This window comes from Chrysochloris asiatica, unplaced genomic scaffold, assembly GCF_000296735.1.
Source record: "Chrysochloris asiatica unplaced genomic scaffold, ChrAsi1.0 scaffold00002, whole genome shotgun sequence".
Classification (NCBI taxonomy): domain Eukaryota; kingdom Metazoa; phylum Chordata; class Mammalia; order Afrosoricida; family Chrysochloridae; genus Chrysochloris; species Chrysochloris asiatica.
Genome location: NW_006408520.1, coordinates 7405344 through 7433036, shown reverse-complemented (window position 1 = coordinate 7433036; position 27693 = coordinate 7405344). Strand labels below are relative to the sequence as shown.

At 38.4% G+C, this 27693-nt stretch overlaps 1 protein-coding gene across 1 annotated transcript in view; it reads right to left on the bottom strand.

Annotated features, from left to right (window-relative positions):
• The window catches only part of DBT (dihydrolipoamide branched chain transacylase E2), a 70390-nt gene that overhangs the window by 24246 nt on the left and 18451 nt on the right, over window positions 1-27693 (bottom strand). Inside the window, exons 4-7 of the mRNA XM_006830918.1 lie at window positions 25073-25254; window positions 10216-10337; window positions 1336-1552; window positions 191-357 (exon numbers count right to left, since the gene is read on the bottom strand). Of these exons, the coding sequence (XP_006830981.1) occupies window positions 191-357; window positions 1336-1552; window positions 10216-10337; window positions 25073-25254 (688 nt within the window). The remainder of the gene's footprint in view (window positions 1-190; window positions 358-1335; window positions 1553-10215; window positions 10338-25072; window positions 25255-27693) is intronic.

Below are 27693 nucleotides of genomic sequence, written 5' to 3'. Positions count from 1 at the left end.
CTCAATAAAGTAAATAAAAATATGATGCAAGCATTTCAATTGATAAATTCCTGTTAAGTAAAAGAACAGTTTCTATATTTTTCTAACTAATGATATGGTGAGAAGTGATAGTTTATTCAAACCTGTATTTAACACACTGTATATTTTCAAAACAAAATTCATATGTTTGTTTGAAGTGAATGAATCTTACCTTTAAAAAGAAGGGCATAAAGGAGAGTTTAATTCCACGAGCTAAAGCAACAGGTTTTAATTCTTCTCGTAACTTAACCAGTTCAGTCAGGTCAACCTCATCACAATACCCAAAGTGAGGAATCTTCAGGGCTGCAGTCATGGACTTCACCATTGCTTTGTGAAAGCCTGGAAAACATTCAATTCATTGTTTTAAAATTCTTAACAATATCCTTTTCTAACCAAAATAGAGGATTCTCTAATGTGGTTTAGGGGTGGTGCAAAGGGTTAAGCAATACGCTACTAACTTAAAGGTTAACTGTTCGAACCCACCCAGGGGCACCTTGGAGAAAAGACCTGCTTCCACAAGGTCCTAGCCTTGAAACTTCTCAGCTTTACTCTGAAACATGAGTCAGGATTAGCTGCAGGGTTTTTTGGGTTCTCATGTTTACTTGCGCAATAAAACTCTCCCTCCTGGAGCTACCACCTTCATTAAATAACATAACTTGGAAGCCACTCATTTCACAACTGTAACCAGTAACGTATGATGCCGATGCTAAGCCGTTCCAACTCATAATGACCCTGTACACGGTTTCTGAGGCTATAATTCTTTGCAGGAGCAGAAAGTCTTTCTTTCTTTCTCCCTCGGAGATTGGTGGGCTTGAACTGCTGACCTTGTGGTTCGCATTCCTGTGCTTTTCCTTTGGAGCCACTGTGCTTCGTTAAATGTGATGGTATATAAGAACTTCCCCAGGATACAAGCCATATCTTGCTGAATGGCCTTCTTGGAAACCTACTCTCCCAGAAGGTAATCATCCTAACAGTTTGTAAGTAACAAATCAGAAACAGTTATTTTGAAACTTAACTAAAAATCACGTATGTTTAAAATACTCTCTGTGAGCCACCAAACAGAACAATTACTAGTATACAAGTCTATATTCAGAGAAACCCGCCATAGTATTACTCCTCAGAAATTAACAGTATAAACTGAAGCTTTCCTTGTAAATGGCTATTTTATTTTATTTTAAAACAGTTATATGCTGAATCTGAATTTTTCTTTCTGTACGAATTGAAAACACTCTGTTGTATATACAGATCTCTTAGAGTATCTTCTCCCAAAATAAATATGTTATTGCTTTGAACTGCTGTTAGTATTACTATTATTACCTTTCAAGGGTTCTGTTCTGTCTTTGCCTGTGAATACTGCAGGTTTTGACACTGGCATAGGAACAGTCCTGTCTTTCGGTTTTGGTGGTGGCGGCATAATTTCAGCTTTGGGTGAAGGAGGTAATATAGCTCCTGTCTGCTTTTCCAGATAGTTGAGAATATCTTCTTTAAGTATTCTGCCATCTTTTCCTGAGCCAACAACTTCACTCAACTTAATCTGAAAAAAAAAAAAGATACATTTTAATGTTAAAAAGAAAATGGAATCTAATCAACTGATGGCAAAAATCTAGCTATCTAAAAAAGTAGTACAAAGAAATATGAGCTATAAACGATGGCTACCTTTTACAAGTAATGGTTTATCACCTTTGTATACACAGTTTACTTACGCATGTGGTAACTATACAGTATCTACATTGTTGTTGTTGTTAAGTGCCATCGAGTCGGTTCCGACCCATAGCGAACCTGTACAGGGTTTCCGAGGGTGTAAATCTTTACGGGAGTAGAAAGCCTCCCCTTAAATGCTAGCCATTGAGTCAATTCGGACTCACAGTAAGCCTATAGGACACAGTACAACTGCCCAGAGGGTGTCCAAGCCCCTTCGTATATAAGTCATCAAACTAAACCAAGCCAAATCTCATCAAATCAATTCTGACTTATAGCGATCCTGTATAGGATTTCTGAGGCCATAAATCTTTACAGGAGTAGAAAGCCTCATCTTTCTCCCACTGAGCATCTGGTAGGCTTGAAATACCAACATTTTAGTTAGCAGTCCAGTGCTTGTCCGACAGTGCCACCATGTTGCTGTTGTTGCTAACAGCCACCCAGTTAGTACCAACTCATAGCGACCCTATGCACAAAAGAATGAAACACTGCCCAGTCCTAGGCCAACCTCACAATCGATGCTTGTTTGAGCCCATTGATGATGATGCTACTGTACCAATCCATCTTGCTGGGGTCTTCCTCTTTTTTCTCCAATCCTCTACTTTACTAAACACAATATCCAGGGACTGGCTCCTCCTGATATTATGTCTGAAGTTTGAGAGACGAAGTCTGGCCATCTGACTTCCAAGGAGTACTCTGGCTGTACTTTTTCCTACACAGATCTATTTGTTCTTTTGGCAGTCCATGGCACTTTCAATAGTCTCCTCTAACACCATAACTCAAATGCATCAATTCTTTGACGGTCTTCCTTATTCACTATCCAACTTTCACATGCATGTTGCTGTTTTTAGATGCGATTGAGTAGGTACCGACTCATAACGACCCTATGCATAACAGAACGAAACACTGCCCGATCCTGGGCTAACCTCTCAATTGTTGCCACGCTTGAGCCCATTGATGCTGCCACTTTGCCAGTCGCTGGGGGTCTTCCTCTTTTTTTCTGACCCTCCATTTTACCAAACATGATATCCCTCTCCAGTGATTGGTCCCTCCTGACAATATGTCCAAAGTATGAGACAAAGTCTCTTTAAAGTGTTCAACAGCAAAGATGTTAGTTGGAGGACTAAGGTGCCAATCTTTTGGTTAGAAGCTGTTTCTGTATTGCCTTTAGTAAAACTTTACTCGCATGAGATATCAAAGTGATTGTCTGATGATTTTCACATTCCATTGGGTCACCTCTCTTTGGAATGGGCACAGATATGGATCTCTTCCAATCAGTTGGCCAGATAGTTGTCTTCCAAATTTTTTGGCAAAGATGTGTGAGTGCCTCCTGTGCCGCCTCACTTTCTTGAAAGATTTCAATTTTTATTCCATCAATTCCTGGAGCCTTGTTCTTTGCCAATTCCTTCAATGTACCATTGGATATCAATTTTTATGCATTCCATTTCATTTTTGACAACTTCTAGTTTCCTAGGTTTATGCTTCATACATTCTATGTTCCAATTATTAATGGATGTTTGCAGCCATTTCTCCCCATTTTGAATTATGCCCATCTGCAAATAAAGGTCCCCAGAGCTTTCCTCAATATGTAATCATGGTCAACTGTATTTTGAGAAGTCAGCTCTTTCCTATTATGTTCTGCGTACATTCCATTGTGAGGGGCTCATCTTCTGGCACAGTGTCTGACAATATTCTGGTGCTATACATGAAGTTTTCATCTTCTGCTTCACTGCTATCCATATGGTTTTCAGTGGATAAGCATTCAGCAGTAGTCTTCCTCTCCTTCTTCTAGTCTGTTTTACTCTGGAAACTCCACTAAAATCTATTCATCATGGGTAACCCCGCTGGTATTTAAAATAACAATAGCATAGTTTCCAGTATCATAAAGGTAATATGTTATATAATTAAAAAAATAACATTGGTACATGTTTTATAGCTTTCAAAGCAATATATGAAATCGTTATTTCACCAGATTCCCTGAACAACCTAATGTTCCATATTATTATTTCCTCTTATGCTAAATGATCTCCATATTTGAATGCATACTCTGGTAGCCTAGCGGTTACGAATTGGGCTACAAACCACAAGGTCTGCAGTTCGAAACTACCACCTGTTCTGCAGGAGAAAGATGAGACTTTCTGCTCCCATAAAGATCTACAGCGTTGGAAACCCTGTACAGGGTCACTATGACCAATTCCACGGCACATAACCACCACCAATGACTACATATATTTTCATATTTGGTTTATAACATAATTTCCCCAAGCATTTCCCCCATTTTGAACATTAATACTTCTTCTAATTTTTGGTTTTATATAAACACACAGAAAAGACTGTACCCTCGATTTTTTTTACTTAGGATAGTTCCCCAGTGGTAGCATCACTGGTTGAGGGTAGTGAACATTTCAATGGCTTTTATTACCAAAATATTTCCAAAATGAAAACTTTTTCTTTCTTTCTTTTTAAAGTATAACTTAAATAATAATTAACCAAAACAGACAAATTAAAAAAAAAAAAATGCAACCTACACCTATAAATGCAGTAGCTCAAAAGAGGAAACAAATCCCTGCTGCAAGAACTATTCCCACCCTCCACACAAAGGGTAGACAGGGATGGGCAACTTGGACATTGGCTACCCAAAATGGGGGAGGGATACAAAGGTAAGAAGTGACTGGCTTACAAGCTTTCAAGAGGGAACCTAGATCCAAAGGGCGTGGAGGACGGTAGAGTCTCCAGTGAATAGTATCCAGCCTGTCCAGGAAGGGCTGATGAAACGAAATACAGATGGGTCTCTTGTGATGCAATGGTGAATAACTGTTATCCCATGTAGACTATCACACAATTCACAATAAAACATTTATTTAAAAAAAAAAATGCATTATGGAACACAGCAAAAACAACTCAGCCTTTGGAGCCAGACAGACTTGTGTTCAAATCCCCCGTCCCGCTACTTACTTGTTTTAGGCAAGTGATCTTCCTCCCTGCCCTTTCTAATTTTTAAAATGGGCATAATAGTGCTAAAGCAATGAATAGAGATAATATGTGTTAGAGATAATAGAGATAACACTGTTTGACACAAAAGTAATGAAATAATAGAAGTGATGATTGTTGAGGCAGCGTATCATGATTAACAGCAAGAGTTTTGAAATGACACAGATCTACACTTTGGAATCCTGACACCACCACTTTCTTATAACTGTGTGACCTTTGACTAGTTATTTACAGGGCTTCAAACCAGTTTATTCCAGACTGACCTCCTGATAAGAATTTGCATTTCCACCCCCAAATATTCAGTTTGAATCCCAAAGCTCACCAGTCACTCCTTGCAAACCCTATACAGGACTGCTATGGATTGGAATAGACTCCACTCAACAGTACTTAATAACAACAACAATACTGACTCAGAATCTACATTTTGACAAACTCACCTGGGAATCTGTAAGAATCACCCTAGGATCTTATTAAAATATAGATTATGTGGCCATCTAAGAGACAATTAAAGGGGCCCTGGTAGCATAGTAGGTTATATGACAGGCCAGCAGACGGAATCAACCAGTAGCTCTGCAGGGGAAACAGGATCCCATAAAGATTTACTGCCTCAGAATCCCTAGTCAGAGAGGCTATGAACCGATTTGAGGGCACATAACAACAAAGGTACAATTATTGGCCTCTTTCTGTTTTGGAAATCAAAACTCAAGGAAGTTCAAAAACTAATGGCGCATAAAAAACACAATCTTGTCTAATCTGAAATCAGACTAGATGGTGCTTGACTATCATTACAGACCATTCTAACCAGGGATACAATAGAAGATCCTGGTTAGAAAGGGAGAAAAATGTAGAGCAAAACTCAAAATCATTAAAAAGACTAGACTTACTGGAATAATTGTTGTTATTATTGTTGTCAGGTGCCTTCGAGTTGCTCCCGACTCACAGCAGCTCGATGTACAACAGAACAAGACACTACCTGGTCCTGCACCAACCTCACAATCGTTGCTACACTTAAGCTCACTGTTGCAGTCATCGTGCCAATCCATCTCGTTGGGGGTCTTCCTCTCTTTCTCCAACTCTCCATTTTTACCAAACATGATATCCTTCTACATTGATTGATCCCTCCTGATAATATGCCAGAAGTATGAGAGATGAAGTTGGATCATCGTGACTTCCAAGGAGCATTCTGGCTGTATCTCTTCCAACATAGGTTTGTTTGTTCTTTTGACAGTCCATGGTACTTTTAATATTCTCCTCCAATACCATAACAGAAATGTATCAATTCGATGGTCTTCCTTATTTACTGTCCAACTTTTGCAAGCATATGAGTTTATTGAAAATACCATGGCTTGCATCAGGCACACCTTAGTCCTTAAACTGACATCTTTGCTCTTCAATACTTTAAAAGGTCTTGTGCAGCAATTTGCCTAATGCAACACATTGTTTGATTTCTTGGCTTCTGCTCCCATGAGTGTTGATAGTTGATCCAAGAAGAATGAAGTCCTTGACAACTTCAATCTTTTCTCCATTTATATGGATGTTGTTTATTGATCCAGTATTGAGGATTTTTGTTTTCTTTACATTGAGGTGCACCCCACACTTAATATACTTGCTGATGAAGATCTCTGATCTTCATTTTGCATTTCACAGGTTGTTAATGAGTCTTCCTTTAATCCTGATGCCACGTTCTTCTTCAAATAAATCCAGCTTTTGGGATTATGTGCTCAGCATATAAATTGAATAAGTGTGGTGAAAGTCTATAACCCTGGCGTACCCCTTTCCGAATTGTGTTCCTTTGGCTCAGAAAACTGCCTCTTAGTCTATGTACAGGTTCCTATGAGCACAATTACGTGTTCTGGAATACTCATTCTACAAAATGTCAATAGCTTATTATGATCCACACAATCAAAAACCTTAGTGTAGACAATAAAGCACAGATAAACATCTTTCTAGTATTCTCTGCTTTCAGCCAAGATCCATCTGATGTAACACCTATTTTTGCCTTTTCCTTCTTTCCTGTCTTCTTAATGACTTTTGAGTTCTTCCTGTATGATGTTCTTGATATCATCCCACAACTCTTCTGGTCTTTGGTCTGTAGTGAGTAATGCATCAAATCTGTTCTTGAGATGATATCTAAATTCAGGTGGGATATGTTCAAGGTTATATTTTGACTCTTGTGTCCTTTTAAAATTATTCTTTAGCTTCAGCTTGAACTTGCAATATGAGCCGTTGATGGTCTGTTCCATAGTCTGGCCCTGGCCTTGTTTTAAGGGGCTGATATGGAACTTTTCCATCATCTATTTCCATAGATGTAGTCAATTTTATTTTTGTGTATTCCATATGGTGAGGTCCATGTGTATAGTATTCTTTTATATTGTTTAAAAAGGTTTTTGCAATGTAGAAGTCACTGGTCTTGCAAAATTCTGTCTTGCAATCTCCAGGATCATTTCTATCACTAAGACCGTATTTTCCATCTACTGATCCTTCCTCTGCTTCCAACTTTTGCATTCCAATCACCAGTAATTATTAATACATCTTGATTGCATGTTTGATCAACTTCTGACTGAAGAAGTTCATAGAATTCTTCATTTTCATCATCACTGACTTTAGTGGTTGATGTGAAAATTTGAATAATAATGGTAGTAACTAGTATTCCTTGTAGGTGCACAGAGATTATCCTATCACCAACCGTGTTGTACTTCAAGACGGACGTTGGTATATTCTTTTTAATGATGAATGTGACAACATTCCTCTTCAATATGTCATTCCTGGCATAGTAAATCATGTGCTTGTCAAATTCAAAATCGCCAATGCTAGTCCATCTCAGCTCACTAATACGTAGGATTATCAATGTTTATGCATTCCATTTCATTTTTGACCACTTCTAATTTTCCTAGATTCATACTTCATACATTCCATGTTTTATTTTTAATGGATGCTTACAGCTGTTTCTCTTCATTTTGAGTTGTGCCCCATCAGAAAATGAAGGTCCCAAAGGTTTTATTTCATTCGTGTTATCACAGTCAACTCTATTTTGAAGAGGCAGCTCTTCCCCTATTGTATTGAGTGCTTTCCAACCTGAGGGGCTCATCTTCTGGCACTATATATTTGACAGTATTCTGGTACTCTTCATAGTGATTCAATAGTCAACATTCTGGTGCTATCTAACAGTGTTCTATTGCTATTCCTCAGGTTTTTAGTTATTAAATATTCGAAAGTAGTCCATCTCTCTTTCTTCCTAGTCTGTCTTCGTCTGAAAGTTCAGCTGAAATGGGTGTCCCTGCTGGTATTTAAAACACTGGGGACATAGCTTCTAGAATCACAGCAACATGCAAGCCACCACAGTATGACAAACTGACAGGTGAGTGGTGGACTGTACAGATAGACTGATGGAATTCTTGAGACTATCACCCTAAGACACCCTTTCAAAACTGGAACCTGAGTCACTCCTGGAGGTCACCTTTCAGCAAAGTAACAGATTGGCCTATGAAGCAAACAATAACACCCATGAAAGATGTGGTCCTTAAAACAATCAACTACGTGAAACCCAACTGGCAACATTTGCTCAAAAGCAGAGATGAGCTAACAAGAAGGAGGTACATGAGCCAGGAAAATGGGTAAGTCAGGGTGAAAATGCAGAGAATGCTAGGAGGGAAGGACAGCAACCAATGTCAAGCAATTATTTGTGTATAAATTGTTGAACAGAAAAAAACTAATTTGCTTTGTAAACTTTCAGCTAAGCACAATAAAATATGTTAAAAAAATAAAATGTAGATTCTAATTCAGTATATCTGGGGTGGGAAGGCAAACTCTGAGCAGGGAAATGAACCAGTTGGATGCCCTTGGCTGATAATAATTACCTCACAGGGCTGTTAAAAACACACACAAAAACCAACCCACTGACACTGACTCATAGTGACCCTTTTTGGAAGAGGAGAATTCTGTAGGGTTTCCAAGTGCATAAATGGTTACAGGAGCAGATAGCCTCCTTGTTCTCTCACAGAGCTGCTGATGTTGCAGGTGTTATTACCCAACACTTAATCCATTACACTATTCGGCCTCCTTACTGCCATCACCATCAATTCAGACTCCTAACAACCCTGTGTAGGGGTTCTGAGGAGCATCTGGCATGTTTGAACAGCCAGCCTTGCAGTTACCAGTGCAGTGCTTACCTTGCAGTGTGCACCATGACTCCAGGGCTTCTTATAGTTGCTGTTAAGTGCTGTCCAGTGGGTTCCGACTCATAATGACTCTTAATAGTGTATCCAAGTAGCAGCCAGTGGGTTTGAACTATCAGCCTTGTGGTTATCAGTCCAGTACTTATCCTAATGTACTACCCTAGGACTCCTTGTTGCTGTTGTTGTTGTTAAGTACTCTTGAGTCGGTTCTGACTCGTAGTAACCCTGTATAGGGTTTCCAAGGAGGGGTTGGCGGATTTGAACCACGGACCTATGGTTAGCAGTCCAGTGTTTAACCTACAGCACCACACTAAAACTCTTAGGGTTCCTAGGTGAAGATTAAATAAGATAACAAGCAAATTGCTAGGGAGGTTGAGCATTCCACCCTCATCAGGCAAAGACTGACAAGTAGTGGCATACAAAAGACCAGCAACCTTGTCTAAAGGCAATACATTCTGTAGCGCACCTCATTCACTTCTGATCAGATCAGTTCCTGGAGAAGACATCCTTACCTTGCCTGTTGTTGTTACTGGTTAAGTGCCGTTAACTTGGTTCCAATTCATATCAAACGGCTGATGAGTTTGAACCGTCGACTTTGCGGTTCAAACTGACCTTGTGGTCCAGTGCATTATCCTACAGCTCTATACCAGGATTCTCTATCCCATTTGGTCCCTTCCTTAGCTTCCTCCCTCGCTCCCTTAGCAATGTTTGACTGCCTCAATAAATCAGTCACATGTATGTGAATTCTTGTCTCAAGCTTTGCTTCTAGAGTACCTGAGCTAAGACACTTTGCTGTTGTTGTGTGCCCTGTATGACTCACAGTGACCCTGTATAAGGTTTTCAAGGAGCAATTGGTAGATTTGAACCACTGACCTTGAGGTTAATAGTCCAATGCTTATCCTATAGTGCCACACCAGGACTCCATTAATATCATTAGCCTCTAAGAAAAAATAATAAAACCACACTGCTTAATTATTACAAGTATTAAGTTTGGAGTCCTGGTGTGGCACTGAAGGATAAGCACTGGATCACAAGGTTGATTTGAACCACAAGGACAGTGGTTCAAATTCACCACTGCTTCTCAGAGACACTACACAGGGTTGCTGTCAGTAAGAACCAACTGATGGAACTTAACAACAACAACAATATTAAGTATACACTTCTCATTTCTCATGAATACTTTTAAGTAACTATCACTTTTCAGCAACGTATTTTCAGATTTTTTTTCATCCCAGCTTGAGCCATTTCATCATGGAATGACTGGCTAAATTTTAAGAGATACAAATTCATACTTTATGTTCCATGCCACAATTAAAATAGTAAGGAAATTTACATTGTTTTCCATTGCAAGGCGGCGAACTGCAGGAGTTGCCAGTGTTTTTTGGCCTTTTATTTCTTGGTGTGTGTGTTCATCATGGGACACAGCAGGAGTTTCGACAACATCTTCTTCTGAATCTGGTAACAAGATAAAACTTTAGTTGAAAACATTAAAATAAATAATAATAATAATAAAAGCTTAATGACTTACAAACCTAAATACATTCAACGTAAAAGTTTATAGTCAACATGCAAAAATACTTGGTGGGTTACTTCAGAATAGGAAAACACAGTTATACTAACAGTGGGGGTTGAAGGGCTAAAGAGATGGTACTATAATCAACAGGCTAGAAATGAAGGCTATTGTACTACTAGCAGTTGGTGACCATTATTTCATGGTACTTAAACCTGGCACTAAGGAGCTCTGGAGTCCTGGTGTGGTGCTGTGGATTAAAGCGCCAAAACTACAAGGTCAGTTTCAATTGCAAGGTCAGTGGTTCATGCTCACCAGCTGCTCCTCGGAAACCCTATACAGGGTGGTAACTATGAGTAGGAACCAACTCCACAGCACACCACCACCACCACATGTGGCACTAAGGAGCTCTGATAGTGTAGTGGTTACAAGTTAGGCTGTTAACCAAAAGGTCAGCAGTTCGAAACTACCAGCCATTCTACAGGAGAAAGATGAGGCTTTCTGCTGCCATAAAGATTTACAGCCTTGGAAACCCTATGCAGGGTCACTATGAATCAGAATTGACTCCACAGCACACCACCACCAACCATACCTGGTTGGTTGGTTGGTTTTGTGCTGTGGTGTCGGTTCCGACTCATAACGACCCCATGCAGGGTTTCCAAGACTGTAAATCTTTACAGGAGCAGAAAACCATATCTGGCACTGGTTAATGACTACTATTACCTGATGTTTTCTGTTCATTTGTGTTAAATAATATAGCAGCTACAAACTAAAGGGGAAATTTCTTCCACACAGTTTAAAACATATTAAACATTTTTCTATTACATTTCTCTTATTTACATTTTTAAAAAGCACAAAATAAGAAACAAATGCAAGGTAAATGATATGAAAGATCCAAGTAAAATCTGTGGCAATTTAAAATACTTTCTAAAGATGATATAGCACTTAATTTTTCCTTTGCTTTGAATGCTATTTAAGGACTGCTTTGGAGTTCTGTAAGATAAGCACTGGATTGCTAACCACAAGGCCAGTGGTTCAAACCCACAATCTGCTCCTTGGAAACCTTATACAGGGTCACTATGAGTCAGAACCAATTCAACGGCACCTAACAGCAACAACATATGAAAGATTTTGGAGTCCTGGTGTAGCACTGTAGGATAAACACTGGGCTGCTACCTGCAGGGTGGGCAATTTAAACCCATCAATCATTCCTCAGAAACCCTATACGGGGTCACGATGGGTCAGAACTGACTCAAGGGCATTCAACAACAACAATGGAAGATTTTATTTTCGTAGCTAATGCTAATTTGATTGCTATATAAACTCAAGAGAAATTATGCATACTACTATCGTGTATTTTTGCAAACAAAGAGAAATTGTTTTTGAGAGTATTTCATTCTCACAGCCTGTTGTCAGGAAACAAAGTTGTACAGCAGAATCTCTGTGAGAAATGGTCAATTAGAGACAACTTCTGAAAATCAGCAGGCAACTGAGTTTGTTTTGGCATTCATTCTAAGAAAAAAAATGTTTTCCACTCTGCAATTATTAAAAGACAGTTCATTCATTCCTCCTCATTAGTCAATGAATTAGCCAAACTTGAAGAATTCCCCTGAAGGTGAGGAAAAGATCGAAAGGAGAAACAGAAAAAACTCCAACAATTTGTATTTGTTCTGACTCATAGCAACCCTGTGAAGGGGTTCTGAGGAGCGACTGGTGGGCTTGAAGCACCGACTTTGCAGTTAGCAGTCCAGGGCTCACCTTACAGCCTGCCACCAGGACTCCAAAAACAGCCAACAGCACCCGGTATTACCAGGTAGCCTGCCATCCAAGTACTAACCAGGCCTGACCAATCTTTATTAATCAACTGTTAACGCTATGAGTCGTAACCAACTCCATGGCTCATACGCCATGTGCCAAACACTATGCTTACAAGTGCGATGTCTTAATTTAATCTTCATTCCAAGTAGATAAAATAGGCATTATTCCCATTTTAAAGAGAAGGATAGTGAGGCTTGAAAAACAAAAAGGAAATGCCTAAGGTCACACACTTAAGCAGATTGGAGAGCTGATATTCAAACCTAGGGCTGGCTCAAGTCAGTGTTCTTTCCACTAGTTCAGAACCCTAGGAAATTTTCTTTTTGGTCAAATTAGCTTATAAATCATATAGTTCAAAGTATAATTTTGTCAGACTTTGAGAATCTCTGTATATTTATATTCTGTGTGTTAAAATTATTGCATATGAGCATACTATTTTATAGAATTAGAGTTGTAAGAAAGTTTAGCATTAGAAACTAAGATTCAAAGGGAAATCAAAGGGCTCACTTTTAGAAACTCCAAATACCAATTTGAATACTGCATATTTATAAAAATAATAGAAATGTATAAAGATTCAAATAAATATCAATATTATTAATTATTTTCAAAAGATCAAGTAATTTACTGCTGTTCACATTGCTGAAAAACACTGAAATTGTGTGTGGGGTGGGGGGTTGACATCACTTTTAATAGTACTGCCTTTTAGAACTGAGTATATGAATGACGGCATTCTGGTATGTCGATGTAGAACAAGCACTTGACCACAAGGTCAGTTTGAACTCCAAGGTCGTCAGTTTAAACTCACCAGCTGTTCCATGGAAACCCCATACAGGGTCGCTATGGGCCGGAACCAACTCGACACCACTTAACAACATATGAATGATAACACAAACTTAAAATTGATTTGTGAGAACTCCCTCAATATTACATATTACACATGCCTTATAGCAGTCACACCATCCCCTCTTCTGCCCAGCTACCCATGCTAGGGTGCCTTGCAGCGGCAGTACCAGTTCCTATGCCCAGCCACCCAAGCCAGGGCCTGCAGGTGAGAGGCATTCATTTTTCTGCTTGGCCACCCATGCTGGGAGTCTGGGTACAGGTGGCACCCCTTGTTCTACCTAGGCAACTTCGCAGGGAGACTGAGAGCACCCCACCATTATGCCCAGCAGTCCACACCAACATTGCCTGGGGATCCATCCAGCCACAGATACCAAGTCAACAGCTTAAATGTACCAGTAAAGTGACAGACAGTGACAGAATGGAGAAGGAACAAATTAACCCATCAATATGTTGTCTATAAGAGACATATCTTAGACATCAAGACATAAATAAACTAAAACTCAAAGGCTGGGAAATCATAACATGAAGCAAACAAGCATTAAAGAGCAGAAGTAGCAACATTAATCTCTGATAAAACAGATGTTAAGGCAAAATACACTATAAAAGATAAGGCAGGACATTATATAATGATTAAAGGGTCAATCTACCAAGAGAACATGTGGGAGAAAGATGAGGCTTTCTGTTCCCACAAAGATTCAAAAAGACTTGGAAAACTTACACAGGGTTTTTTGGAGTGTTAATGTATATGTGTGTGAGGTTGGTTGATAACTGCATTAAGATCTTCTGTATCCTTGTTGAATATCTTTCTAGTTGTTCTATCCTTATTTGAAAGTGGTGTGTTGAAGTCTCCTATTAATGTGGAATTATTTCTCTTTCCAGTGCTGTTAGAGTTTGTTTAATGTAATTTTGTTGTTGTTGATATGTGCCATGGAGTCAGTTCCGACTCATAATGACCCTGTACAGGGTTTCCAAGGCTATAAATCTTTACTGAAGTAGAGCGCTTTCAAAGGATGAAGCTTTCTGCAGGAGCTCTGGTAGTGCAGTGGTTACGAATCGGGTCAGAAGTTTGAAACTACCAGCTGTTCCATGGGAAAAACACAAGGCTAATGTAATTTGGGGCCCTGCCATTGGGTGCATATATATTTATTTATGGTTATATTCTCTCTTAGGTGCCATCGAGTCAGTTCTGAATCATAGCGACCAGCAGCCAAGTGTACGTGCTTTGCCAATACACACAGATCATTCTCCAGAATAAACAACAAAGTCTAATAAATGAGTAAGAGACACTCTCTTTAACAGATGGTGCTGGCAAAATAGGTTTATCTGCAGAAAAACTAAATTGGACCCAGACATCACACCATACAAAAAAAGTAACTCAAGACAGATCAAAGACCTAAGTATAAAACCTTAAAACTATGGTAATTATGGAGAGAAGAAAAAAACCCAAAAAACTCAGTGGCTGCCATATGCCACTGAGTCAGTTCTGACTTACAGCAACCATGTACAGAGTTTCTGAGGATATAAATCTTTGAGGGATCAGATAGCCCCATCTTTCCCCTGCAGAATTGTTGGTGGATTTGAACTGCTGACCCTGAGGTTAAGAAGCCCAGTGTATAACCTACCATGTTATGCTACCAGAGTTCCTTAGGTGCAACACTGTTGTTATTAAGTGTGTCGAGTTGGTTCCAAAGCATAGCAACCCTGTATAATGTTTCCAAGGAACAGCTGATAGGTTTGATCTGTCGACCTTGTGGTTCAAGTTCACCTTGCAGTCCAGCTCATTATCCTGCAGCACCACACCAGGACACTGAGTGCAACACTGGTGGTGGTGTGCCGTGGAGTCGGTTCCAACTCATAGTGACCCTGTCTAGCATTTCCAAGGCTATAAATCTTTACAGGAGCAGAAAGTCTCGTCTTTCTCCCATCGAACACTGGTAGTTTCGAACTGCTGACCTTGAAGTTAACAGTCCAACTTGTAATCACTATGCTACCAGAGCTCCTTAGGGGCAACACTAGGGGTCCTAATACATGGCATAAATAGAACACTAAACATAACAAAAAATGCATAAACAGCAAAAGATAAACCAAATAAATGGAATCTCCTAAAAATTCAACATGTATCAAAAAACTTCTACTATAGAGTACAAAGAGAATGTAAAAACAGACTGGGGTAAAAATAAGCAGTAACACATCTGATGTGGTACTAATCTCTAAAACTTACAGAAAACTCAACCAACCAAATTTTAAAAATGGGCAAAGGATATGAATAGATACTTTACCAAAGAAAACATTCAGGCAGCCAACAAAAACATGAAGAAATACTTGGCAATCATTGGCCATTAGAAAGATGCAAATCAAAACATAATTTCTATAGTTTTAAGTTTTATACTTAGGCTGTGATCCATTTTGAGTTAATTTTTTACATGGTGTAAGGCACAGGTCCTGTTTAATTTTTATACATCCTCATGTATCATCCCAGCAATAATAGCAATGATTTTTTAAAAAAATACAAAAGCTCTCCAAGGTATGGAGAGATTACAACTCTCATACATTGCTTGTGGGACTGTAAAATGGTATAACCTCTGTGGAAAATGATAGGCACTTCCTTAAAAAGTTATAAATAGAGATTACATATGATCCAGCAATTCCACTTCTAGGTATATATCCTAGAAAAATAAGAGTCACAACATAAATTGATATATGAACACTCATGTTCACTGCAGCAATATTCACAATGGGCAAAAGATGGAAACAACCTAAGTGCCCATCAATGGATAAATGGATAAACAACTGATGGTACATAAACATAATGGAATACTATACTACACTAAAGAATAACAATGAATCTGTGAAACATCTCATAACATGGAGGAACCTGAAAGCCATTAGCTACTGACCTACCCACCTATCACCAATTAGTTGATTCCGACCCTATAGGGCAGAGTAAAATTATCTTTTTGGGTTTCTGAGAATGTAAATCTTTATGGGAGCAGATCATCTTTCTCCCTGGAGCAGCGAATGGATCCGAACTATTGACCCTTCAGTTAGTAACCCAATGCATAGCTCATTACCCTACTAGTGCTCCTCTGGAGATCACCATACTACGTGAAATAAGTCAATCACCATAGGACAAATATACTATGAGTCATAAAAAGTCAAGGTTAAGTACTATTACATATGTAATCTTGCAATAATAGTAATAACAGACAATAATTTATGAGTAGAAAAATAGATATTCAAATTGAACATGTATGGAAATGGCATATGTGAGTACATCCACGAGCATATATAAGTTTGGCAGGGGATATTTCTACATATGCTTTGTATGTATTTATTGCAAAGATATCCACGTATATAGTTGAGGAGATAGGAGGCAAAGGTATGAGAACTTTTTAGTCATAACCAAATACCTTGAGTCACTGGGTTTGGGAGCTTAGGAGCATACTCTTGGGAGACATTTAGGATAATTGGTGTAACACAGACACAATTTTTTACATCTTACGTCGGTGAGTAGCAACTGGGGTCTTAACAGCTTGCATACAGCCATCTATGATTCAACTATTGATCTCTGCCCTTGTGACGAGTGCAGAAAATCAAAGACTCAAGGAAACAATTAGTCCAAGGGACAACTGACCATGCAAACCAGTCTCTACTACCCTGAGATCAGAACAACCATATGGTGCCTGGCAGCCCCTATTAAACAAATATTCTAATCAAGATCACAATGGAAAGTCAGTGTGAGAAAAATACAGAACAAAATTCAAAATAATAAAAAAAGACCACACTTAGGTTCTGATAGAGACTGGTGCAATCCCCAGGACTTAGACATTCTTCAGACTAGGAGCTGAACTCACCTCCAGATAAGATCGCATTGCAGTCAGTCTGACAGGCCTATAAAGTAAACACCACCACCCATGAGGAACATGCTCCTCATAACAATCCACCAAACTAACCCAAAAGGGTGTCATTTGTTCAAAGCAAAGTTAAGAAATTCAAAAGTCAGGAAGGGGCAGGAAAGAAGGATGATGGGAACAGGGAGCACAGGGAAGAAGTAGGAAGAGTGCTATTACACTCATGTCACGAAACAAAATGTATATAAATAATTGAATGTGCTTTGTAAACTTTCACCAAAACCACAATCAAATGTTTTATTTTGTTTTTAAAGAGTCCTTTCTTCATAGATGGCACAAATTTAAGCCCTAGTCCCTGTCCAATGATCATAAATTGAGGATTAAAGGAATACAAACTGAAGAGATTTTTTGCACTTTAAGTAACTCATCAAGTTAATTCAATCAATTCAATCTACAAATTTAAGGCACTAGAGTCCAGTGCCTTTAGGTTAAGGCTTATGGTGGAATGGTGTGTCTTATGAGCATTTACCAGCAGTCCTAAAAGAGCATTCGAGTCCTGGTGTGGCACTGTAGGATAAAGCACTGGATAGCAAAGTTGGTTTGAACCACAAGGCCAGAGGTTCAAACTTACCAGTAGCTCCCTGGAAACCATATACAGCATCACTATGAGTTGGAACCGACTCGACAGCACTTGACAACAACAAGAAAAGAGTTTTGTAACATTGTTGGGACAGAGAGAGGCCTGCCTGTAGGCATGGCTGAGAAGAGACTCCTGACTGAAACAACTGTGTTCTGAGCATTTCTGACCCTGAATTGTAACTTGCTAATTTATTTCCCTAATTCAGGACTGCTAACTCTTCATTGTGTGTTGTTGTGATGCTGGAAGCTATACCACCGGCATTTTAAATACCAGCAGGGTTACCCATGATGGACAGGTTTTGGCTGAGTTTCCAAACTAAAACAGATTATGAAGAAGGAGAGGTGGATTACTTCTGAATGTTGTCTCTGAAAACATTATGAATAACAGTGGAGCACTATCAGAAAGCACCAGAATATAGAATATTGAAACATAATGAATAACACCAAAATACTGTCAGATATAGTGCCGAATGATGAGCCCTCAGGTTGGAAGGCACTCAAAATACAATTAGGGAAAAGCTGCCTCCTCAAAGTAGATGTGAATGTGATGACACAAATGGAGTAATATCACACGCAAGTAAAATTTTGCTCAAGATAATTCACTAATGGCTGCAATAGTACATTCACAGCAAAGGCTTTCAACTGTATGTATCATGACAAGCTATGTGGATAACATTGAAAGGAATGGGTATTCCAAACACTTCATTGTGCTCATGAGGGGCCTATACATATACCCAGCGTCAGTTATTAACTGAATGGTTTAAAATCAGGAAAAGTGTGCATCAGAGTTGTATTTTTACCCTTTACTTATTCAATCTGTAAACTGTGCAAATAATCAGAGAAACTGGATTATATGACAGGAAATGTGCCATCATGATTGGAGGAAGATTTATTAACAACTTGGGATATGCAGATGACACAACTTTGCTTGCTGAAAGTCAAGAGGACTTAAAATACTTACTGATGAAATCAAAGACCACAGCCTTAAATATGGCCACATCTCAATATAAAGAAAACAAAAATCCTCATTGCTGGACCAGTAGCATCATGATAAGTGGAGAAAGATGGAAGCTGTCAAAGACTTCATTTTGCTTGGAACCACTATGACCATTTATGGAAACAGCAGTCAAGAAATCAAACAACGTGTTGCACCTTTTTAAAGTGTTCAATAGGAAAGCTGTCAGTTTGAGGACTAAAATGTATCTTACCCAAGTCAACAGCTTCACATGCATGTGAAAGCTGGACAATAAATAAGGAAGACTGTAGAAGAACTGATACATTTGAGCTACAGCATTGGAGAAGAATACTAAAAGTACCATGGACTGCCAGAACAAACAAATCTGTGTTAGAGGAAGTACAGCCTTGATGCTCCTTACAAGTCAGGATGGTGAAACTTCATCTCTCATACTTTGAGCATATTTCAGAAGGACTAATCCCTAAAAAGGAGTCCTGGTGTGGGATTGTGGGTTAATGCACCAAGGCAATCCGTTTAAACTGCAAGGTCAGCAGTTCAAGCTCACCAGAAGCTCCCTGGAAACCCTATACAGGGTCACTACGGGTTGGAACTGACTCAACGGCACTTAACAACATTCCCTAAAAAAGTGGAGGTACAGCAAAAAAGAGGAAACCCCTCCCCCCCAATGAGATGGCACAGTGGCAGGAGCAATGTGCTCAGGTTTACCAATTATAAGGATGGCACAGGACTGGGCAGTGTTTCATTCTGTTGTGTATAAGGTTGCTTTGCGCCTGAACCAAATCAATGTACCTAACAACAACAACAATTTCCATAATATAAGACTGGTAACTGCAAGGTTAATGGTTCAAACTCTTGGGAAACCCTATAAAAGTGTTGCTGTGAGTAGGAACTGACTTCACAGCACTAACAACAATTTCCTTAATATGTATCTCATAAATGTGAATACAGTATCTGATATAAAATTAACAATTATGTTATTATATGTGTTAAATGCTGTCAAGTCAGTTCTGACTCATAGTGACCGTTTGGGGTTTCCAAGGAGTGGCTGGTTTCCATAAAGGATTTCCGTAAAGTGGCTGGTGGGTTTGAACCACTGACCACGCAGTTCAAACTGATCTTGCAGTCCAGTGCTTATCCTGCAGCACCACACCTGCTAGTTATGTTGTTGTTGTTGTTATGTGCTGTCAAGTCAGTTGCAATTCATGGCGACCCTGTAGAGGGTTTCCGAGGAGCAGCTGGTGAGTTTGAACCGCTGACCTTTTGGTTTAAACCCACCTTTCAGTCCAGTGCATTATCCTGCAGTGCCACACCAGGACCCCCCAGTTAGTTATAGCTATCATTTATTGTGCCCAGGCATTATACTATGTAATATATGTTACTGAGTGTTATTAAATGACAATAGCACAGTGCTGGAGCAATTTTTTATGTGAAAGAGCTTTAACTATAAAACACAGTATTAATCCAAGTAAACATTTTAATATTTTAAACTCTTTGTTGCTGTAGCTGTTAAGTGCTATCAAGTCAGTTCTGACTCATAGCGACCCTGTATAGGTTTTCTGAGGAGCAAGTAGTGAGTTTGAACCACCGATCTGTGGTTCAAACTGACCTTGCGGTCCAGTGCATTATCCTGCAGTACCACACCAAGACTCTTTGGAATATCTAAATACCATATACCTATATACCATAGAAGAATTGTTAGAAGGAATCCTAGTGTGGCTCTATAGGACTGTTAACCACAAGTTCGATGATTGAAACCCACCAGCCACTCAGAAACCCTACACAGGGTCACACTATGAGTTGAGACTGACTCAACTGTACTTTAACAACAATAACAACACAGTGTTAGAAATCCAGTCTCAGTATTCTAGATTCAGAACAGAACTCATACTAATCATCTCTGAACTAAATTTTCACTTTAACAAGGTAGTTAGGAACATGGACTTTAGAATTAAAAAGAGTTGGGGTCAAATCCTAGCTCCACTACTTACTAAGTATGTGACCACAGGTCAATTATTTAATTCAAATTTACATGTGTAAAATGAAGATAGTAACTTACATGGTTAAATGGGAGAACGTGTATGAGAGACTAAGTCTCGCTAGCCTAACTTCTAAGGACCATTCTGGCTCTACTTCCTTCAACACAGATTTGTTTGGTCTTCTGACAATCCATGCTACTTTCAATATTTTTCTCCAAGACGATAATTCAAATGCATCAATTCTTCCACTGTCTTCCTTATTCACTGTTCACATGTACATGAGGCTACTGAAAATACCATAGATTGGGTCAGGTGCACCTTAGTCTTCAAACTGACTAGATTTGCCTAATACACAATACATCATTTGATTTCTTGACTGCTGCTTCCATGAGTTTTGTTAGTGGATCTAAGCAAAATGAAGTCTTTGACAACTTCAATCTTTTCTTTATTTCTCATGATGTTACTTATAGTTGTCCAGTGGTGACTTATACAGAAAAATAAATCAGAGAAGTTGATGTTAAAGTGCAATACAATGCAGTTTTAGTTTTATAAAGTATTCTGCTATAGCTTATATCCCTCTCTCTCTTCCCTTATTATTTTCCCATGGTGGCAAAAGTACTCTATTAGGTACAGTAACTCTCCACTTATTTGATGATCAAATATCCTGGCAACTTCACTTAAACCTGCAAATAGCTTCAGGCCCTAACAAACCCTATAACTATGAATATAATGTCTGAGTTCTGTGTGGCTACTGCAACAAACTATCAAACCCAGCTGAGCAGTAGAGTATTCTGTGAGGACCAATGGTTGGTGACATCATTTTTTCTTTGTAATAGTAAATAATGTATTGAGTCATGGAATATCTTTGATATAACCTTGGTAATATTAAGTAGCTGAATTTGAAATTGTAATTTTTTAAAGAGAACATGCCTTTTAGATGTCACAGATACAAGTTGGCACAAGTGAGCCCAGTAATTCTTTTCAAATACAGGTCTGTTTACAATCAAAGTACGCAAATAGAGTTTCTCTCATCACAATTATCTTAACACTCCAGCCTTGGAAAGTAGACCACAGCACAGTATTACAAAAGACAATAGCACACACACACAAAAAAAGACAATACCACAGAGAATCATTTAAGGAACGTATGAGAAAACAAAAATTAATTTCCAATACTACTAATAGTCCTGTGGTGCTATAGGACAAGCACCGGACTGATAACTGCAAGGTCGATAATTCAAACCCACAAGCCACACCTTGGAAGTCCAGGGTCGCTATGAAACCAAGTCAAAAATACTTAACACTACTAATATGCTGTCTTGATATTTTACACCCTTGATAGCTCTATGCTATAGTTATTTCATATCAGTAAAATGGGAAATATATATCTTATAATTTCTAAAGGAGTCCCTGGGTAGGACTAACAGTTAGAGTTAATTAACTAACTGTTTTGGCTATCTGCTGCTAGCCAAAGAGCTGGAGGTTTGAATCCTCTCACAGGCACCTTGGAAGAAAGGCATGAAAAATCAGACAGTTCTACTCTGACACACATGGGGAGGCCATGAGTAACAAGTGACTCAACAGCAACTGCTTTTACCCTTCTAAGAGACAGCTCACAACAAAACAAACCTATTGTCATCAAATCGATTCCAACTCATGAAGACCCAGTGTGTTAACGAGCAGAACTGCGGCTGCAAGGGGTTTTCTTGGCTGAAAACTTTGCAAAAGCAGTTCGTCAGGTCTTTCTTCTGTGGTACCTCCGGGTAGCTTCAGTTTTCCAACCTCTGGATTAGAAAATAGTGCAAACCATTTGCACCACCCATGGGCCTTAAAAAACAGTTAAACCCACGGCCATCAACTCGAATGCAACTCAACAGCGATTCTATGTAGCTTTCTGAGGTTGCAGATGGTTATAGAACAGAAAGCCTTCTCTTTCTTACTCAGGATGGTGGATTCAAACTGCTGACCTTGCAGTTAGCAACCCAATGCATACCCCATTACACCCCCAAGGTTCCTTAAGTGACTGTTATTGTTAAGTGTCAGCCAGTAGGTTCTGACTCATAGTGACACTGTATTAGGGTTTCCAATGAACAGCTGCTGGGTTTGAACTGCCCACCTTGTGGTTTGCAGTGCAGTGCTAATTCTACAGCACCACACCAGGAGTCCTAAAGCAGTGTTAAGTAATTTTATATTTATAGTATAATTAGTTTTACTAGCACTAAAATAGCAACAATATAAACAAATTCAGTATTACTATAAATTTGTGTCAAAGTACACAAAATATTTAGAAAGTTTCCATTTTCAGAATTAAAATATGGCATCTAAAAATGTATCTCAGTAAACTGAATCTGCTCAGTTTTTATTTGTTGCTGTTAAGTGCCATCGAGTTGGTTCTGCCTCATAGTAACCCTGTAAAAGATTTCCAAGGAGTGGCTGGTGGGTTTGAACCACTGACCTTATAGTTAGCAGTCCAGTGCTTAACCTACAGTACCATACTAGTGGTGGTAGTGGTTTGTGCCATCAAGTTGGTTCTGACTCATAGTAACCCAGTATAGGGTTTCTGTGGCTGTAAATCTTTGTGGGAGCAGACAGTCTCATCTTTCTCCTGTTGAGCAGCTGGTAGATTCAAACTACTATCCTTGAGGTTAAGTCCAATTTGTAACCCACTATGCTACTAGTATTCCTTTCAGTACCACATTAGGCCTGCTTATTTGACATGTATGTTTATGTTTCTTAGCTTATTCTTACAGAAAAAAATCTATTAAAAATTACAATAAAATATAAATATAAGAGTACAAAGATACATATGTAAAATAAAGCTGTCATACAAGATAATTATTCAAAATGCAATCTAATTGTCAAACAAAATATAACAGCTAATCAGTGATTAGTTCTCTTATGTAGAATATTACCAGGATTTTTACTCTAAATATAATCCACCCACTTATCCAATCTTTTAATTTTGTTCTATATTTTACTGAACTATAATCAATATACAATAAACTGTACATATATAAAATATATAGTTTGGCTAAGCTCTGAAATATGTATGCTCCCATAAGCCATCACTACAATCAAGACAATGAATAGTAACTGCTTTCTGCCACTAGAAATATTTGCATTTCCTCAAATTTTATGTTAAAGTAATCATATATAATACATGATCTAGTTTCTTTCACTCAGCACAATTATTTTGAGATTCTCCCATACAGTAACACATTATCAATAGTTTAACTAACTAATAAAAATGGTCTGACTTGAGCATTATACTCTTCAGAACTATCAATATGGGATCCAACTGATAACAGCAAAAGAGAAGATAGGAACTTTAGGGCACAGTGAGCTTATGTTAATGGGGATGAACAATTTGGAAACCAAGGGTGAGAAGGCACAACTTTAAGAATGTAATCAATGTTCACTATATTGCTCATGTAGAAACTGTTGAATTGATGTTTGTTTTTCTGTGTATAATCTCAACAAAACAAATAAAACTGAAAGGAAAAAAGAATAAGTTATTAGATGTTAAACATTTTATAGGATTCCTGGTGTGGTGCTGCTGGATAAGCACTCGACTATAAGGTCAGTTTGAACCGCAAGGCTGGCAGTTCAAACCCACCAGCTGCTCCTAGGAAACTCTATAACGGAGTCGTTATGAGTCAAAACCAACTCGACAGCACTTAACAGCAACAACAAACATTTTTATAAATTTTAAAGCACGAGTCTAAAGAAGAGTAATTGTGATAATAGTTATTATAGACTTCAGAACTCATTAAATAGAGTTAGCCAGTATTGTAATTCAAAGACTCCTAGATTTTCAAATTATATTACTGTGTTTATCTCAGAACTACCCAAATAAAATGCTGGTCTATAAGATGCCATCACAAAACCTGTGTTCTCCTAGACCCAGATATCAAAGCTGTTTTTCCCCTGACATAATTTTGGTGCATCACAATACCATTAAGAAACTTCTCAGGTAGGGCCAGCTGTTTCCCACCGCTGGAATAACTATTTCAGTTTTCTTCTGAAACATTCTCGTAATAAACTCCCTTTTGTTAAGACATCAACAGCATGTGAGTCCCGTGCCATCAATGCTGCTGTTCCTGAAATGTGGACAGTTCACTTTTCATTCAGATTTTTCCTTTTCTCCTCTTTTCAAGATGAATTTTGGCTTTCATAACTATCACCAATGAGAGTGCTTTTGTGTTTGGTGTCAGTGGCAAACAAAGCAAATCCCATTATATATCTGATGTAACCTTTGCATACTCCAATTCTTATTAGTGGCCAGTATGAGGAACTGGAAACGTTCATTCCTGAGACAGCATGATTCTACAAACACTTAATGTTTCCAAAGAGTAGATTCCCAGATAAATGAAGCATTACTGTACATGTTTTTAACTTACTAACTGGTCAAAAGATAATCATGCATCATAGGGATCTTTTCTATTTCTTAGTCTGTCTTTTAAGCATTCAAGTCAAATCCAAAAAGTTATTAAAAATCAAACATCACTCTTAATTGGGACTCAAAAACAAAAAGGCAGCAGTAATCAATTTAGCAGAGGAGATGAACACATTTACAGTACCTTTCAAAGCTTCCGTTTCTATGTCAACTAATGGCTTCCCCACAAAGGCAATTTCGTCTATATTATAATAGAGTTTCTTAATGACACCATCATAACGACTAGTGATGGTAACAGAAGCTTTATCACTTTGAACTTCACAGATGCTATCAAATTGAGACACTGTATCTCCTTCTTTGACATACCTAAAGGAAAAAGACACAAGATACCTTTTCATGAAAAATTATTAGTACAGACCATCCTAACAATGCAAATGCCATATGAAATTAGATTATTCTCCATCTAACCGGGTATTCAGTCCCAAAAGATGCATCAAATAATGTTTCACAGGTTATAATAGCTTCCAGATATCCTTAGATATACTAAAAATTTCAAAACTGTGCATAACACATATAATCTAAAATTTTCATTACACTTACAGAATTTTTGCCTGACCCATTTCTTGGGGAAAGAGGTTCTAAAATTATATTGTTATTGTTTAAGTGATATTTCCCCTTTGACTGTCTTTCACTAGCCCTTTTCAAACATTTTTTAAAAGCGGCACCCATTAGTTCTAGAATTGAGTCAAAAAGTTGATGTTCCCAATCCACATCATTTATGATTTCATTAATTTTGGGTATGAGTTTTCTCAATCTTTCTAGAAATATTTTATTCTGTCTTTATATATGAACATTTTAACTCCTGATGCATTTTAGGTGTGCTTTATAAGATTCTTCTAGGTAACCATAGCAAACAGAACTGGAGGAGTAGGTTAAAGCTGGATTATACTACATGTAACATGTAACTTTGATTCTAATACTATTCTTGCTGTGTCCAACACATTTCTGACTTATTTCTCTTAATTCTCCATAAAGACCATTTGCAGTAATCCCTGCTTCTGCATTCCTCAATTCTCAGTGCACGCAATAACTTTACTAATGACACAGAAACCAGGTTTAAAAGCACATAGAGAGGACATTTACTTCTGATACAGCAGAGTAAGGGACTTTAAAAAAAAAAAAGTAAACTGGCAAAATCCATCAAAATCAAAAATTTCAGGATTCTGGAAATTAAAGAAAGGCATTCAATAATCCAAGACACATTTATTCAAGAAACACAGCTGAATCTCACTAAAGAGAATAAACTTTTTTTTTTTAATCCCCTTAGCCCTACCCCTCTTTCCCTAGTTCAGCAGTAGCCTTGAACACCAGTCAGTGCCACAAGCATAGTAGCTGGGAAAATCTGGCATTTGTATTATTCTGTCCCTAGAAGGGCAGAGCTGATTTGGAGCTCCTAGGAAAGCCACTACCCAGAGACCTGTTATTATTTGACTTGGTCTGGCAATTCCCTGAAACAATCTGACTCACAAAACTTGTCTTTATTTGACCTGACAGCTGGGGTCGCTATTCCCAAAGGCCCTATCTCCAGGGCATTTGCTGAAAACTATCAGCAGCTATTGTTTAAAAGAACAGCTGTCTAGGGCAGCTAAATCAATTAAGCAAGCATAGAGCTAGTTAAAAAGAAAATCTTAAAAGGAAGAATTGGGTTATGAGATGTCCACCATTGTGCTTTGTGCCCTCCAGTCAATCCTGCATAGTAGCAACCAATGAATCATAATAGAACTGTTTTAGGGTTTCCGTCCTAGGTTATAATCTTTAAGGACGCAAGATTGTTAGGTCTTTTCTTGGCTGATGGGATCAAACTGGCAATCTTTTAGTTAACAGCCAAGTGCTTAACAACTGCACCACGAGGGCTCCTTTGAGATGTCCATAGATGTTCACAGCTTTGAAAGACTCTGACACAGTTCAAAAGATCTATCATTGTTACATGCCATTAAGTCGGTTCCAATTGACAGTGACCCTAAATAGGGTTTCCGATGGACAGCTGGAGCCACTGACCCTGAGGTTACCAGTCCAAGGCTTATGCTACAGTGCCACACTAGGACTCCAAGAAATCTACAAAGCCACACAAATGTACAAGGTCGTGCACATGTCCTGGAAAGACCTACAAGAACCCTAATCTTTCATCTCTGGTTGAACCTAGGGTCTGTGCAACCAAGATGTAAAGGCTAAAGCAGAGCACTGAGGCATGCCAAACATGAATACACAGTCACTCAGCAAAGTGTCAAATAATTAGCTGCTCACTATATTAACCAATAATTAGCTGCTCACTAAATTAACCAAGCAATGACTTCAATTGTCATACATGAAACAAACAGAAAGAGCAACTAGAAAATCAATGGGGGAAAAAAGGAAGGAATCTGATTTCCAGAGCTGCCATATTATATTTTTCTAAAAGCTCATTTTCCAACAACAACAAAAAAATTACAAGATGTGCAAAGAAACAAGAAAGTATGCTCTATAACAAGGGGGATAATTTGATAGAAGCCATTCCTGTAGAAACCCAGGTGTTGGACTTACTAGACTTCAGATCAATTATTACAGTGAAACCTGTGAGAGTCAGAACTCACTGGGACTGCCTTGTTTTTCCAGGTCTTGAAAGTCTTCTGCCTTTGATGGTATGCAGTTTTACCATTTCTTTATTACTCTGTTAGTGGAAAATACAACAAACCCCATGACTGCCTTGTTTTTCTTGGTCTTGCAATTTTCCTGCCTTTGACAGACTGACAGGGTCTTACCACTTTT